This window comes from Equus quagga, chromosome 8 (genome assembly GCF_021613505.1).
Source record: "Equus quagga isolate Etosha38 chromosome 8, UCLA_HA_Equagga_1.0, whole genome shotgun sequence".
Taxonomy (NCBI): Eukaryota; Metazoa; Chordata; class Mammalia; order Perissodactyla; family Equidae; genus Equus; species Equus quagga.
In genome coordinates this window covers 20209902-20223044 of record NC_060274.1, presented here as the reverse complement: position 1 = coordinate 20223044, position 13143 = coordinate 20209902, and the positions used below count along the sequence as shown (strand labels likewise).

The following is a 13143-nucleotide window of genomic DNA, read 5'->3' as shown; positions in this document are numbered from 1 at the left end:
TCTTGATTATCCTTTGACGTTTTTAAGTAGGAAAAAAAAAAGCTAAATTGTACATGGATTCAGCAACTCTAAGGGTTCAAAAACAATTCCATTAACTAAAATGTAAGTATGCAGGCATTTTAAAAAATTGGGGGCCAGCCCCATGGCCGAGTGGCTGAGTGTGTGCTCTCTGCTTTGGCGGCCCAGGGTTTCACAGGTTCGGATCCTGGGCGTGGACCTATTGTCCACTTGTTCCTCTTTAATTATTGGTCACATTTTCCTGCCCTTCACATTTCTTATAATTTTTAAATTATATGCCAGATTTGCTAGTTTGTTTATACAAACAACTGCAGAGACAAAATTAGATGTTATTTTCCTCCCGAGAGGATTATCCTTACCCTTCACAGGCAGTTAGGTTAAGGTATGAGTGGCTGATCACCTCGTTCCAGTAAAAAATTGAGCTGGTTTTGGGGATTGTTGCAAATTTAGTTCAAAATTAGTCTACCTGTGCTTTCAAACGTTTTAAGGGTAAGACCTGTTATGTGTTTGTTGAGGTCCCTTGCTCTTGTGGGGAGAAACTGTCTCCTAAACGCTGCGCGAGACTGAGAAAAATTTCACTCTGCATTCCCAGTTCAGGCCCAGCTGTCACGCAACCCTATCACTTAGCAACTGAGTAAAATTTGTTGTGCATTGAAGCTCCTCTAGGTCTCAAAATGTAACACCAACTCACCTGGCCATTAAAAGTTCTACTGATTTCTCTTTCCCCTATTTGAGTCCCTCTGCAAAGCCAGCCTTAATCTCAGCCCGCATTCACTCAGCAAATGCTTTCAGGCAGGACAATGGCCAGCAATCTCAGCTCACCTGGAAAGGGCTCTTCCTTCTCTGGAATGTCATTTCATCTCAACCTTTTGCTTGCACAAGTCTCCACTGTCTTTAAAAATAGGAGGCTTTTATAATCATTTTCCCTCCCTAGTTATTGGAGCAGTGATGGCTTGCCATTGCCTGCTGTTCCTATAAAGAAGCAGCAGTCCCCAGTAAGTGGTAGACTCTTTATGAAAGATCCTCTTGGTTGCCTAGTATTATTCAGAACATTTCTTCTGCAGACATTCTTTGTGCTTTGGACTCTCACTGGAAATTTATCAGCTTCTTGGCGCCTGACACTGAAAAATGCTGATCGACAATAGAACACGTTCATCTTTGAATTTCTGCAGCATTCTCAAATGCGTGCCATTCTGCACTAAGTGATTAATTTACATTTAATCTGTCAAGTCTGGTTGAATCACTAACGTCTTATTAATCACTATTTGATCTAGTGCCTATGATATGTCCACATCAAATTACTCAAAGTTGCTTGAAGCCAGGGACCAAGTCTGCCTATTTCAAACTCCCAGTATAATGAGTGCACATAGGTGGTGCCCAATAAACATTTGTTGACTGTCAGAAAAATTAATTATTTAAAGAAGTTTAGTTCATTATCTTTTATTTATTTTGAATAAACATAATCACAAAAAATTGGGATAATATTCCACTTATAATTTTAGTTATTTCTTTCTCTGAACTTTCTAACATGAGCATTTTCTTAGCTCAATTTATTCACTGAAAACACCATATAAAGTATTTATATCATAATCTCATTGTAATAACCCATAATTTATATAAACATTGTACTTTTTGTTGGACCTTTAGTATTTCCAGTTTATTATCAATATTATTATAAATACGACTGCAATAAATATCCTTAATACCTAATTCACTTCCCAAATCTCTATCTATTTAGAATATTTAGGAAAACTTCCAAGAATTACTGAGTCAAAGGATACAAAGTATATAAAATTGTTAATACATCGTTAAAGTGATTTCAGGGAAAGGCCATATAAATTTCTATTTTCTTCTTCTTTTTTGTCACTGAAGAAGATTTGCCCTGAGCTAACATCTGCTGCCAATCTTCCTCTCTTTGTAGGTGAGCCGTCACCACAGCATGGCCACTGATGGATGAGCGGTGTAGGTCCACACTCAGGAACCGAACCTGGGCCACCGAAGTGGAACACACCAAACTTAACCACTAGGCCACTAGGGCTGGCCCATATATTTTCATCATAATGCATAAAATACCGTTCACTGCCCCTTCACCACTGTGGAGTGTTTTTAAAAAATCCTTGCCTACTTGTTGGCAGAAAATGACACCTGCTTAATTTGATTTTCCTTCATTTACAGATTAAACATTTTTTCTTATATTATTGGCCAAATTGGGTTTTCCTAGGCAGATATTTAGATCCTTAAAATTTTAATTTTTTAAAAAACAATTCAACATATAGAGAATATCAACTTCTGTCCTATAACTAAGACATGATTAACTATCTTAATTTTGACTCACATTTAAAGTATAAGAATCTTACATTTAAAAGCTCATGTTCAGGAATGTCAAGACTTTTTGTTTCCCAACTATTATTTTTCTTTCTTTTTTTATTGAGGAACATTGGCCCTGACCTAACATCCATTGCCAATTTTTCCTCTTTTTTTTTTCTCCCCAATGCCCCAGTACATAGCTGTATCTCCTAGCTGCGAGTCATTCTAGTTCCTCCATGTGGGATGCTGCCACAGCATGGCTTGATGAGCGGTGTGTAGGTCCACACCCAGGATCCAAACCTGTGAACCCTGGCCCGCCAAAGTGGAGCATGTGAACTTATCCACTCAGTCATGGGGCTGGCTCCTCAAATATTTTTCCAGTGCGAGCATTTTGCATGATACTGACTTCTAAAAAGTTTTTATTCTGCCAGAATAACAGTAGTAGTCATCATAGTAATAATACGATAATAATATTAATAGCGAACATCTAGAAAATGCTGAATAAGCCAGGAATTACTTCAGCACTTTACATATATTAATTCATATAAACCTCAAGAGAGCCTTGCCAAGACAGTGTTATTATTCTCATTTTACAGATAGGGCAAGAGGTAAATAACTTGAATAAAGTCCTCTATCTAGAAAATAGTGGCATCACGATTCAAACTTGAACTGTCTGGGTCCAAAGTCGATCTTCTTAACCACCACGCTATTTTACCTATGATGAACTGTAACCTTTGCATTTTGTCATCATTGGGATTTAATGATTCACTTCACTGTATTTTGGACCAGTGCTCAGGACAAACGCTAGTCTACCGCTTTCCTCTGTTTGCCCCATCCAAAGATCTACTATTACCTCTTGTTCTAATAAGGCATTCTGCCAACTGCCTCTTATTCTCACCATAAAATGGCACTAGATTCATCAATGTCCAATATAATACTTTGCTCACAACTCAGAAAATGTGTTGTGAATTACATTAAATAATTTATTACCATGTCCTGTGATTTAGTAACTTTCCAAATACCTTTTACGGTTTCAAGTAACAAATTAAAAAAAATCTATGTATGCATTAACGAATGCATGTATGTACATTAAATACTGCAGTCTTTGCCCAGAGGTAAGCTGTGATACTTCCACTATTCAAGGCTTTGAACTTTAGTCTATTGACACTGTTCTGTACTATATAGTGCACACCCTTTATATTATCTATGTAATATTTTCTAAACATATCATCTTCTTTTGTGATTTGTGTAGCTATTGCAGACGTAGCTAGTGTTCTGACTCATATAACTAACACATACAAATATAAGATTGATTAAAAAAAAAACCCCTGTAGCATTAATTATAGGACTAATAGATTAAATGGAAGGAGTCGCCAAAGTGGTTTACTGATAATATGGCATGGGAAAAAGTAGTATCTTTTAAAAATATTACCTTCTCTAGGTTAGTTAGGTAGAGAAGCTGCCCAAGCTTTTTCTGAAGCTGTGATGTGGCAACGGCTTTATCGTTCAGCAGTTTTATACGATTTTGTTCTACCTAAAAAACAAAACAAAATAATTTCTTTACTCTCTCAGAAAGATAAAATTATATTAAATATGCATAATTCTTCCTCAATAATATAAATGTGTCCTACTTTAAAAAAAACCCATCTACGTGTGAAAACTTAAATTTTCAAAATGGATACTAGAAAATATACTTTAAAGGAAATATATATATTTTTGCTTTATAAAAGATAAAATTCAACACAGAGTTCTCAAATAGGAAGCTTCTCTATACAGCTGAAGTCAAATAAAAATCAACCCACATTCTACTTCTGTACCATTTTTAGTAATATATCCAAGGGCTAAAGAAAAACAAAATGATATGCTACTTTGGTCAAAGTGATTTTAAGAAATGCAGTAAACAATTTCCCTGCCCACCTCCTCTCCATGGTCCCCATTAGTAGAATATAGTAGACAGAAAGGAGTATAAAAATAAGAGGAATTTGTTTCCAAAGAAAAAAATTATTGAGCATTCTATTTTAAAAGTGAAATAGTATATAATAAATATTTGTAAGTTTTTCTAAGTCACAGTCTCCAAGCTTTATAGGAAGAAAAAGATTTAAAAATTAGACATACACAGGAATAAAAATAAATTATAAAAGAAATAATATTTTTAATGTGAAAGAGAAAAAGTTGGTGGAGTTATTTTTTAATCCTGAGATACAAAAAGGGATTTATTAGAAGATAAGTCATCAATATCTGTTCATTATTAGCAAAGGAAACACTGGAAAAAAAGTTTTTGGTTGTTCTTAGGGAAGGTTTTTCTGGTTATGAAAAAGCTGAGGTAATAGGATATACATCTAAAAACTAACCAAGAATATCTTTAGGTTTTGGTACATAGAGGGTGCTCAAAAATAAATGAATATGCAATCGGGAGAGAAACAAACAAATGCACCAAGATAGTGAATGCTAAGCATGTAGTAGATATGAAATTGCTCATCTTTGACCATTTTTTTTTTTTTTAAAGATTTTATTTTTTCCTTTTTCTCCCCAAAGCCCCCCAGTACATAGTTGTATATTTCTCGTTGTGGGTTCTTCTAGTTGTGGTATGTGGGACGCTGCCTCAGCGTGGTCTGACGAGCAGTGCCATGTCCGCGCCCAGGATTCGAACCAACGAAACACTGGGACACCTGCAGCAGAGCGCGCGAACTTAACCACTCGGCCACGGGGCCAGCCCCCATCTTTGACCATTTTTTGACCTATAAAAGCAAACTTCTTATGGCTCAAACTAAGAATAAAGATTAAATACATGCTTATTGAAGAGACCACTGCCCTGACTCTCTCTCTTCTATGGATCTAGGATTTCTGTGACATCTACTTGCTGGGCTCTTTTCTGAGATCTACTTGCAAATTAATTACCTCGTGCGGTTCAATGATGTGAAGCACAGGCGGGCTGGGCTTTGGCTCCCTAGGATGACGTACTCTAAATCGTTCTGTGGCCATTGCGAGTTCATCCACAGCAGACACACGATTCCTCAGAGCCATCCAATACTCATGAAGCAACTGGAGGAACAGCAAAGACAAAGACAGCGGTAAAACATCTAATTAAAATTGCTTAAAATTACCAAGATGTACCTTGGTCAAAAGTCTTCAGTGACAACTTATGACACAGACATTTTCTTCATTAACTGTCTAAGGTATCAGCAATTCTTGGGCCATTTTTAGGATGAGGAAGTGCGACTGAACAATCTCCACAGGACACTGCAGAGGACTGCCTCTTCAGACTCTTAGGAACCAAATACCCCAAGATTTCTTGGTGGGCTAAAGATATTTTATATATTAATACTAGGCTGGTGGAATCTCTGCTTTCATTTTTAAAGAAATATTTTTTATTATAAAATATTTCAAATATTCAAAATAATATGTATATATGATAATGAGGATACTAAAATACATAACTGAGTCCCCATCATCCAATTTAAGAAAGAGAACAATACCAACTCCTTATAACGCCTCAGTGTTCTTTCTCAGCCGACTCACCCTCCTTCCTCACGCATTCTTCCTTCAGCTCCCAATAATGGGGCAACCGCTCTTCTGAATTGGACTTATTATTCCATACTTTTCCTTGGAGTTATACTAATCTATACATCCTTAATAACCTGGTTGTATATATTTCTAAAATTTACTGAAATGGTATTAATTGGTATAAATTTTTTGTGTGTGAGGAAGATTCACCCTGAGCTAACTTCCATTGCCAATCTTCCTCTTTTTTGGCTTGAGGAAGGTTAGCCCTGAGCTAACATCTGTGCCCATCTTCCTCTACTTCCATGTGGGATGCCTCCACAACATGGCTGATGAGTGAAGCAGGTCTGTGCCTGGGATCTGAACCCAGGAACCCAGACCGCTGAAGCAGAGCGCGTGGAACTTTAACTGCTAGGCCACGGGGCCGCCCCAGTATAAAAGTTTTGATATGCTTTCTTCACTAACATTATGCTTTGAGGCGGATCCTGATTCTTGTGTGTAGCAGTAGCTCATTCATTTGCTTTGCTGTAAAAGGGGACAGTCTACCACGTTATAGAGAACAGATGCACAAAGACCTGGGAGAACTGACGATGAGCACTCCTCTGACACAGAACACGTGGCCAAACTGAGCCCAAAGGAAGAATGCAGGGGCAAATGGACCGCGTATGTAGTGCTGTCTTCCTATATGGCTTGCTGTAACTAACTGTGGTAATGTGCTTTTGCATTTAGAATAGCAATGTGAAAAGAAAAAAAATTATCAACAAATGATTTTGAATCTATAAAAGTATCATTTCCCAATTTATCAAATGTGTGAGCTGATATTACAGATAGCATATCTTCTTTCTGGATAGAAACTTTTAACCTGCTCTAAAAGGCAAGAACTTCAGATTAAAAAAAAAAAAAGACATAAAATGTAATTATAACATGATAAATAAAACACTTCTTTCATTCCCTTACTCATCTCACTTGCAAAGGAGGATAATGGACTAACAAATCTAAATATAAAGAATAATTCAAAATTAAAGAATTCTGGAATCTTATCTCAAGTACAGAGTTATAATTTGATGAAATTATTAAAGTATAAGTATGAAAGGTTATTTTGTGCACTATTGATTTCAATGGTTTCCAGTCTTGTATGTTGAGAAATATTTACCGTATTCTCCAATCTTCAAAGCTGTTGATGTTTGGTTGTTATTCACAGAGCACAAGCAAAACAAAACCAAACTCGAAACAAAATGGTACTCTAATTTCACAAAATAACAGTGTAAGATCAAGCTAAGAATAGAATGACACAATTTCACAGCTAAATAAAAGGTTTCATGTAAATTTCATTTTAATGATTTTCTTCTAGCAATTTAATAAATAGAAGTTCCTTATTTGTTCAGTATTATTGTATTTATTATTCATCATTACAATCATTATATTTTAGGGAAAGAAATTATGATACCTGAAGTCTCTTAAGTAGATTTTTAAAAACTAAAGAGAGAAAAAGGAAAGTAGCAATTAAAATTAATGTAGCGGAGGAGAATTTTTAATACTGGAAGGAAGTTTTAAAATACTGTACCTTATATTCCTTCTTCCAAGCTTCAAAGAGATCCATGGAAGTACTTCCTTCATCAATGAATTCAACATCAAATCGATGGGATTTTGCAAACGACAGCAGAGCTTTCATGGATCGCTCTGTCTCACTTATTGCCCACAGACCCCGGCTGGTGGTCGGTATCCGATCATCCACCAGTCCTTCTTCATCTTCTATCATCTCCTCAAATATTGCAGTCTGGCCTATGACTCTGAAGACACACGAGAACAAAACAGGAACTACTGTGAGTGGCTAACAAGCACTATGAAAGTCACAGTGGCAGAGCCAACAGGGAAGCAAGGTCAGTGACAAAAATTTCATCAACAACTTTCAACGTCACGTCTCCAAGATCACGCCTACAAGTCTTTGGAAAAACCACAGCAACTCTGAAAATGTTTGAGGCACCATAAATTTGACCAGTGTTTCTTGAGCGCACTCTAGTATAATGAAAAATGGCTATAAATTCCACACTATAAATTTATTTATAAAAATAAATTCTCACTCTGAGAATTAAAACAATACAAAACACAAACCACCATCATCAATCATACAAAAACACAACAAAACAAAAAACCACCAGATGATCTTTAAGTATACTGTCAATCTCTTTTTTTTGGAGACAATCAGAACTTAGCCCTTTCTCAATTTCCACTTTGTAAATTAGGGATAATCTTGCTAATGCTATGGCTATACGCACTCACTAAGTAGCTTAATCTCCAACACAGGGATGAAGACCTCAAATTTCTGTTGGAGAAAGTGCATCCATAATGAGAGCTAACATTTTATAGGACACTTACCATGTATCATACACTAAACTAAGCAATTATGTGCATTTTCTTATTTACTACTCATAAAGAACTCAATGAGGGCATGTTGTTATCTCCATTTCACGAATGAGGACTCTGAGGCTTAGAGAGGCCATCTGCCTGCCAGTGGGGCAGGGATTTGAGTTCAAACGTGATGGACTGGAGAGTGTTACTCCCCTCGACAGTCTCTCAATGACACAGAACTATGTGACATGAGCATTTGGGGTGAACTTCCACACAGGTGAAACTGAGCATACTGAACGACCAAACGCTGAAGTTGACCGAATTGATTTAGTAAGAGAAAAAATATGAGAAAGGTTACTATGAGGAAAACACAGTCTTATAAATTAAAACACCAAGTCTTGTAAAATGTTTCATTTTCTTGATGAGAAATAATCAGAGAACTTACGTCTGAGAAAACAGCTTCGATTCATACTCTGTGAACAACTCATCAGCCTTACAAAAGACACAGCTGGAAAAGAAGAAATTATCAGAGAAATATTCACAAACATAACCAGCAATTAGGATTTCCTAAGAGAGGCTTAGCATTTTATACTTCACTTTTTCTTTACAAAAATATGCCATTTTAGAAAAAAAGTTACATGGTTTTCAGTATGTGGTCCTTGAGAGTTTCTTTTTTCTAAGTTAGATTAATAACACATGTCTACTTCTGTCTGAATTCAGATGAAAAAAGTTTCTTATATGAGCCACTGTCTCTTCTCTCTGAAGAACTCTCGCAGAGTGGAACAATGCCCTCTCACTGTGATGTCTCCCACTACCTACCAGTTGAGAGGAAGTCTGGCTGGTCGCAGGTGGCAGATTGTTGCAGACTCAATAACATTTCGAGACGGAGGTCCCTCCAGTTTTTTCACAGACTCTCTTACCAGCTTCTGGAATTTACTGAGCTCTTCCATTTGCGTTGTAAGTAAGAACTGAAGACCTCTGCAGTCATGGAACCTGATGCCCATCACCAGCACCACACACAACGCAAAGAAAAGGACAGTAGGTCAACTTCCTCAAACTCAGAAAATGGCTGCAAATAAAGTGTTAAAGAAACTGCAACATTTTACCTACTCACACTTGAGTGAGTTTGCCTTAGGAGTGTATTCAATTGGTTTCTACTAGTAGACAAGGAGTAATAACTTTGGGTTGTCTACTATAAAAGACAACGAAAAGTCTGATAGCTCCTGGGGACTGAAAAACAGGATGCAAAATCTCTGTCTCAGATGTCTTTGAAAGACCAGGAGTGCCACATTCTTTCTTCTTAATGCTGACTAACTACAGATGTCCCGCTTGATATACTTGTTCTATGTGGAGAAGTGACAGCAGGATGAAAAATAAAGAATATTGGGAAGAAAGAAGAAAAATAGCCAAGAATTATATTCCTTGTTACAAGGAGATTATATATATGTGAGAAATATACATAAACATGTATATATATTTCTTTTTTTTTTTATTAAGCATTTACTATATGCCAGGAATTTTGTCAAGTAGTTCTCCTGTATAATCTCAATAGATATTACTGTGCTCACATTATGGATAAAGCTTAATGAACTGAAGTAATTTAACTAAAGTTACAAAGTTATTTTGTGGCAGAGTTAGGAGTTAAACTCAAACACAATGCTCTTAATCAATTTTTTTGTTTCGTTTTGCTGAGGAAGATTAGCCCTGAGCTCACATCTGTTGTCACTCTTCCTCTTTTTTAACTTGAGGAAGATTAGCCCTATGCTAACATCTGTGCCAATCTTCCTCCAGTTTGTATGTGGGTTGCTGCTACAGCATGGCCAATGAGTGGTGGGTCTGCACCTGGAATCTGAACTCGTAAACCCAGGCCACCAAAGTCAAGCATGCCGAACTTAACCACTATGCCACGGGGCCAGACCCCCCTTAACCATTTTGATAAACTGTGAATGAAATGAGCTAAGAAAAAAATGTATGAATGTGTGTTAGGAGTTTATGAAAGGAAAATGAAAGTCTAGAATAATAAGAAATTAAAAAATGGAAAATACAAACAGGATTTGTTTGCTTTTTAAGTTGAGCATGTTCCTCTCCTTCCTAAAATGCCACACGCCTTTCTCTCCAAAGTGTTCCAGAGCCCACGCTCCTTCCTGAAGGCTTCCCCAATGCTTCACAACACCGATCTCTGTTTCTTTCTGTACATGGAGTTTATTAAAAATATCATTCGAGTCCTTAGGGTTCAGTTTTTGCACACATTCCTATTTCTCAAATCACTCATGGGTCTCGTCTTCTCATTGCGCTAACTTTCAGAAGCTAAGAATTAGATCATGTCCTTTTTGAGAACCTATGTAACAGACACAGAATAGCTACTCAGTAACTTCTAAAGCAATCTGCACAGATGCTTGCACAAAATTAGGGTAGGTATCAAATATTACCCAGGAAAACAAAAAGTTTTTTACTTCTAACTTATTAGAAATTTAAATTGCTCTTCAGAAGTTAAGTTTTGAACCACAGGGAAGAAGCGGCTTTGGGAAAATTTTCTCCACTAACTCAAGTCTGAGCCACGTGACGAGGGGCTGAAAAATATTGTCACAGACAAGCATCTAACAAGTCTTAGCAATGGTCTCTCTTGTAGGTCCTATAAATGAAAGGGAAGAAAACATAATAATAGAAGGTAATTCTTAAACATCATACTAAATGGTAGCACTACTTTAAGTAAGCACTTTACAAATATTAATCTATTAACCCTCACAACAAGGCTGTGTGGTTTTATAGATGAAGAAACTAAGGCAGAGAGCTTATGTAACTGTCCCATGGTCCAGAGCTGGCGAGTGGTAGAGCTGGGACACAGCGTAGGCGGTCTGACTGCAGAACCTGCCTGTGCTCTTACCCACTGAGCTACACAGCCTTTCCCAAGAATCAATAACAAGCCCATGCGAGCAATTTGCCTTTTGAAATGGCAATCTCGTTAAAAACATGGCAGCGCTGTGTCAAAATGATCTCTGAATATATATGTAATACAAAAAACATTAACTCACCTATAGTTAAGTTACACATTTGAAAATGCGTTTTGTTACCTTCTATTTATTCCTAATGTTTTTAAAAGAACACGTGTGTAATGAATGGACGTTTTGCATTTCCTATTGGTCGTTTTACAGCCCTGGGACCTCAAAACATTTAATAAGGGATATGTCCTAATATGGGGATGTACAACTTTTTTTTTTTTTTTTTTAAAGATTTTATTTTTTCCTTTTTCTCCCCAAAGCCCCCCGGTACATAGTTGTGTATTCTTCGTTGTGGGTTCCTCTAGTTGTGGCATGTGGGACGCTGCCTCAGCGTGGCTTGATGAACAGTGCCATGTCCACGCCCAGGATTCGAACCGACGAAACACTGGGCCGCCTGCAGCGGAGCGCGCGAACTTAACCACTCGGCCACAGGGCCCGCCCCGGGGATGTACAACTTTTAAGTAGTTTGTGTGTGACTTAAGAAAAACAAGCTCAAGATATTGTAAATATTTTATTATTCCACGAGATGACACAACACATTAGGGTACACCTTCAAACTGGATAAAATGAATCACGACTTAAATGACAACTTCTTCTGGAACGGTGACTCTTGGGCTTACCAGGGACAAAGGAAGTGCATTCAAGAGCAGAATATACCGCATACATCTCAGAAATGAGAAGCTCATCAGGTATTGTATGGTGAAAAAGATGATGATTGTAATAAGGTACCTCCAAGATAACAATGACACATGGAAATTTAGCATATCTCTTTAGGGTTTTCGCAGACATTTAGAAAAGTTTTTAGAAGGGTAAATGAAAATATTCTGCAACACTTCAAAAATATTCTTATGCTGAATATTCACTGAAAACTAACACTAATCCAAGGCTGACCGCACACTGAGATGTGATCTGAGAAGCAATAAAAGATCCTCTTTCTGTTCCCCTTCCTAGAACCAACAGTTCTGCCACAACATCTAAAATTCCCATACTAGACAGACATTCCTTTGGGTTAAATCACCGAGGACACTTTTGATAAAGAGTACACTTGTTCTTTGGGACGAATTATTCACCATTTATACAACAAGAGTAATAATCCAACTTACCTATGAAGACACTGAAGAACGGTTGGTGTTGAAGAGAAGAAAGATGGGGAAGAGAGAGCAGGTAACTCTACAGTATAAAACCGGGCCACCAGGGCACTATGCTCAGCTCTTAGGGAACATCCCACAGGAAGTATAAATGCCTTACCCCAAGGACGAACTTCTCCAAAACAAAGTCTACCTCAAAACTGTGCTTACAAAAATCAACTTAAAATGGATTAAAGACTTGAATGTAAGACCTGAAACCATGAAACTGCTAGAAGAAAACATAGGCAGTACACTCTTTGACATTGGTCTGAGCAGCATATTTTCAAATACCATGTCTGACCAGGCAAGGGAAACAAAACAAAAAATGAACAAATGGGACTACATCAAACTAAAAAGCTTCTGCACAGCAAAGGAAACCAACAACAAAACAAAAAGACAACCTAACAATTGGGAGAAGATATTTACAAACCATATATCAGATAAGGGGTTAATATCCAAAATATACAAAGAACTCATACATCTCAACGACAAAAAAATCAACAACCCAATTAAAAAAGGGGCAAAAGATCTGAACAGAGATTTCTCCAAAAAAGATATACAGATGGCCAACAGGCATATGAAAAGATGCTCAACATTATTAGTTACTAGGGAAATGTAAATTAAAACTACAATGAGGTATCACCTCACTCCGGTCAGAATGGCTATAATTAACAAGACAGGAAACAACAAATGTTGGAGAGGATGTGGAGAGAAGGGAACCCTCATACACTGCTGGTGGGAGTGCAAACTGGTGCAACCACTATGGAAAACAGTATGGAGTATCCTCAGAAAATTAAGAATAGATCTACCATACGATCCAGCTATCCCACTGCTGGGTATTT

General features: G+C 37.2%; 1 protein-coding gene across 6 annotated transcripts in view; it reads right to left on the bottom strand.

Annotated features, from left to right (window-relative positions):
- Nucleotides 1-13143, bottom strand: part of SHPRH (SNF2 histone linker PHD RING helicase) — a 93205-nt gene that overhangs the window by 31505 nt on the left and 48557 nt on the right. For all 6 annotated transcript variants that reach the window (XR_006889756.1, XR_006889758.1, XR_006889757.1 and 3 more), the window contains exons 19-23: nucleotides 8995-9168; nucleotides 8621-8683; nucleotides 7391-7616; nucleotides 5224-5367; nucleotides 3758-3859 (exon numbers count right to left, since the gene is read on the bottom strand). Coding sequence is in view for 3 of the 6 variants with exons in the window: in XM_046669550.1 (XP_046525506.1) it covers nucleotides 3758-3859; nucleotides 5224-5367; nucleotides 7391-7616; nucleotides 8621-8683; nucleotides 8995-9168 (709 nt within the window). In the remaining 3 variants the exon portion in view is untranslated. The remainder of the gene's footprint in view (nucleotides 1-3757; nucleotides 3860-5223; nucleotides 5368-7390; nucleotides 7617-8620; nucleotides 8684-8994; nucleotides 9169-13143) is intronic.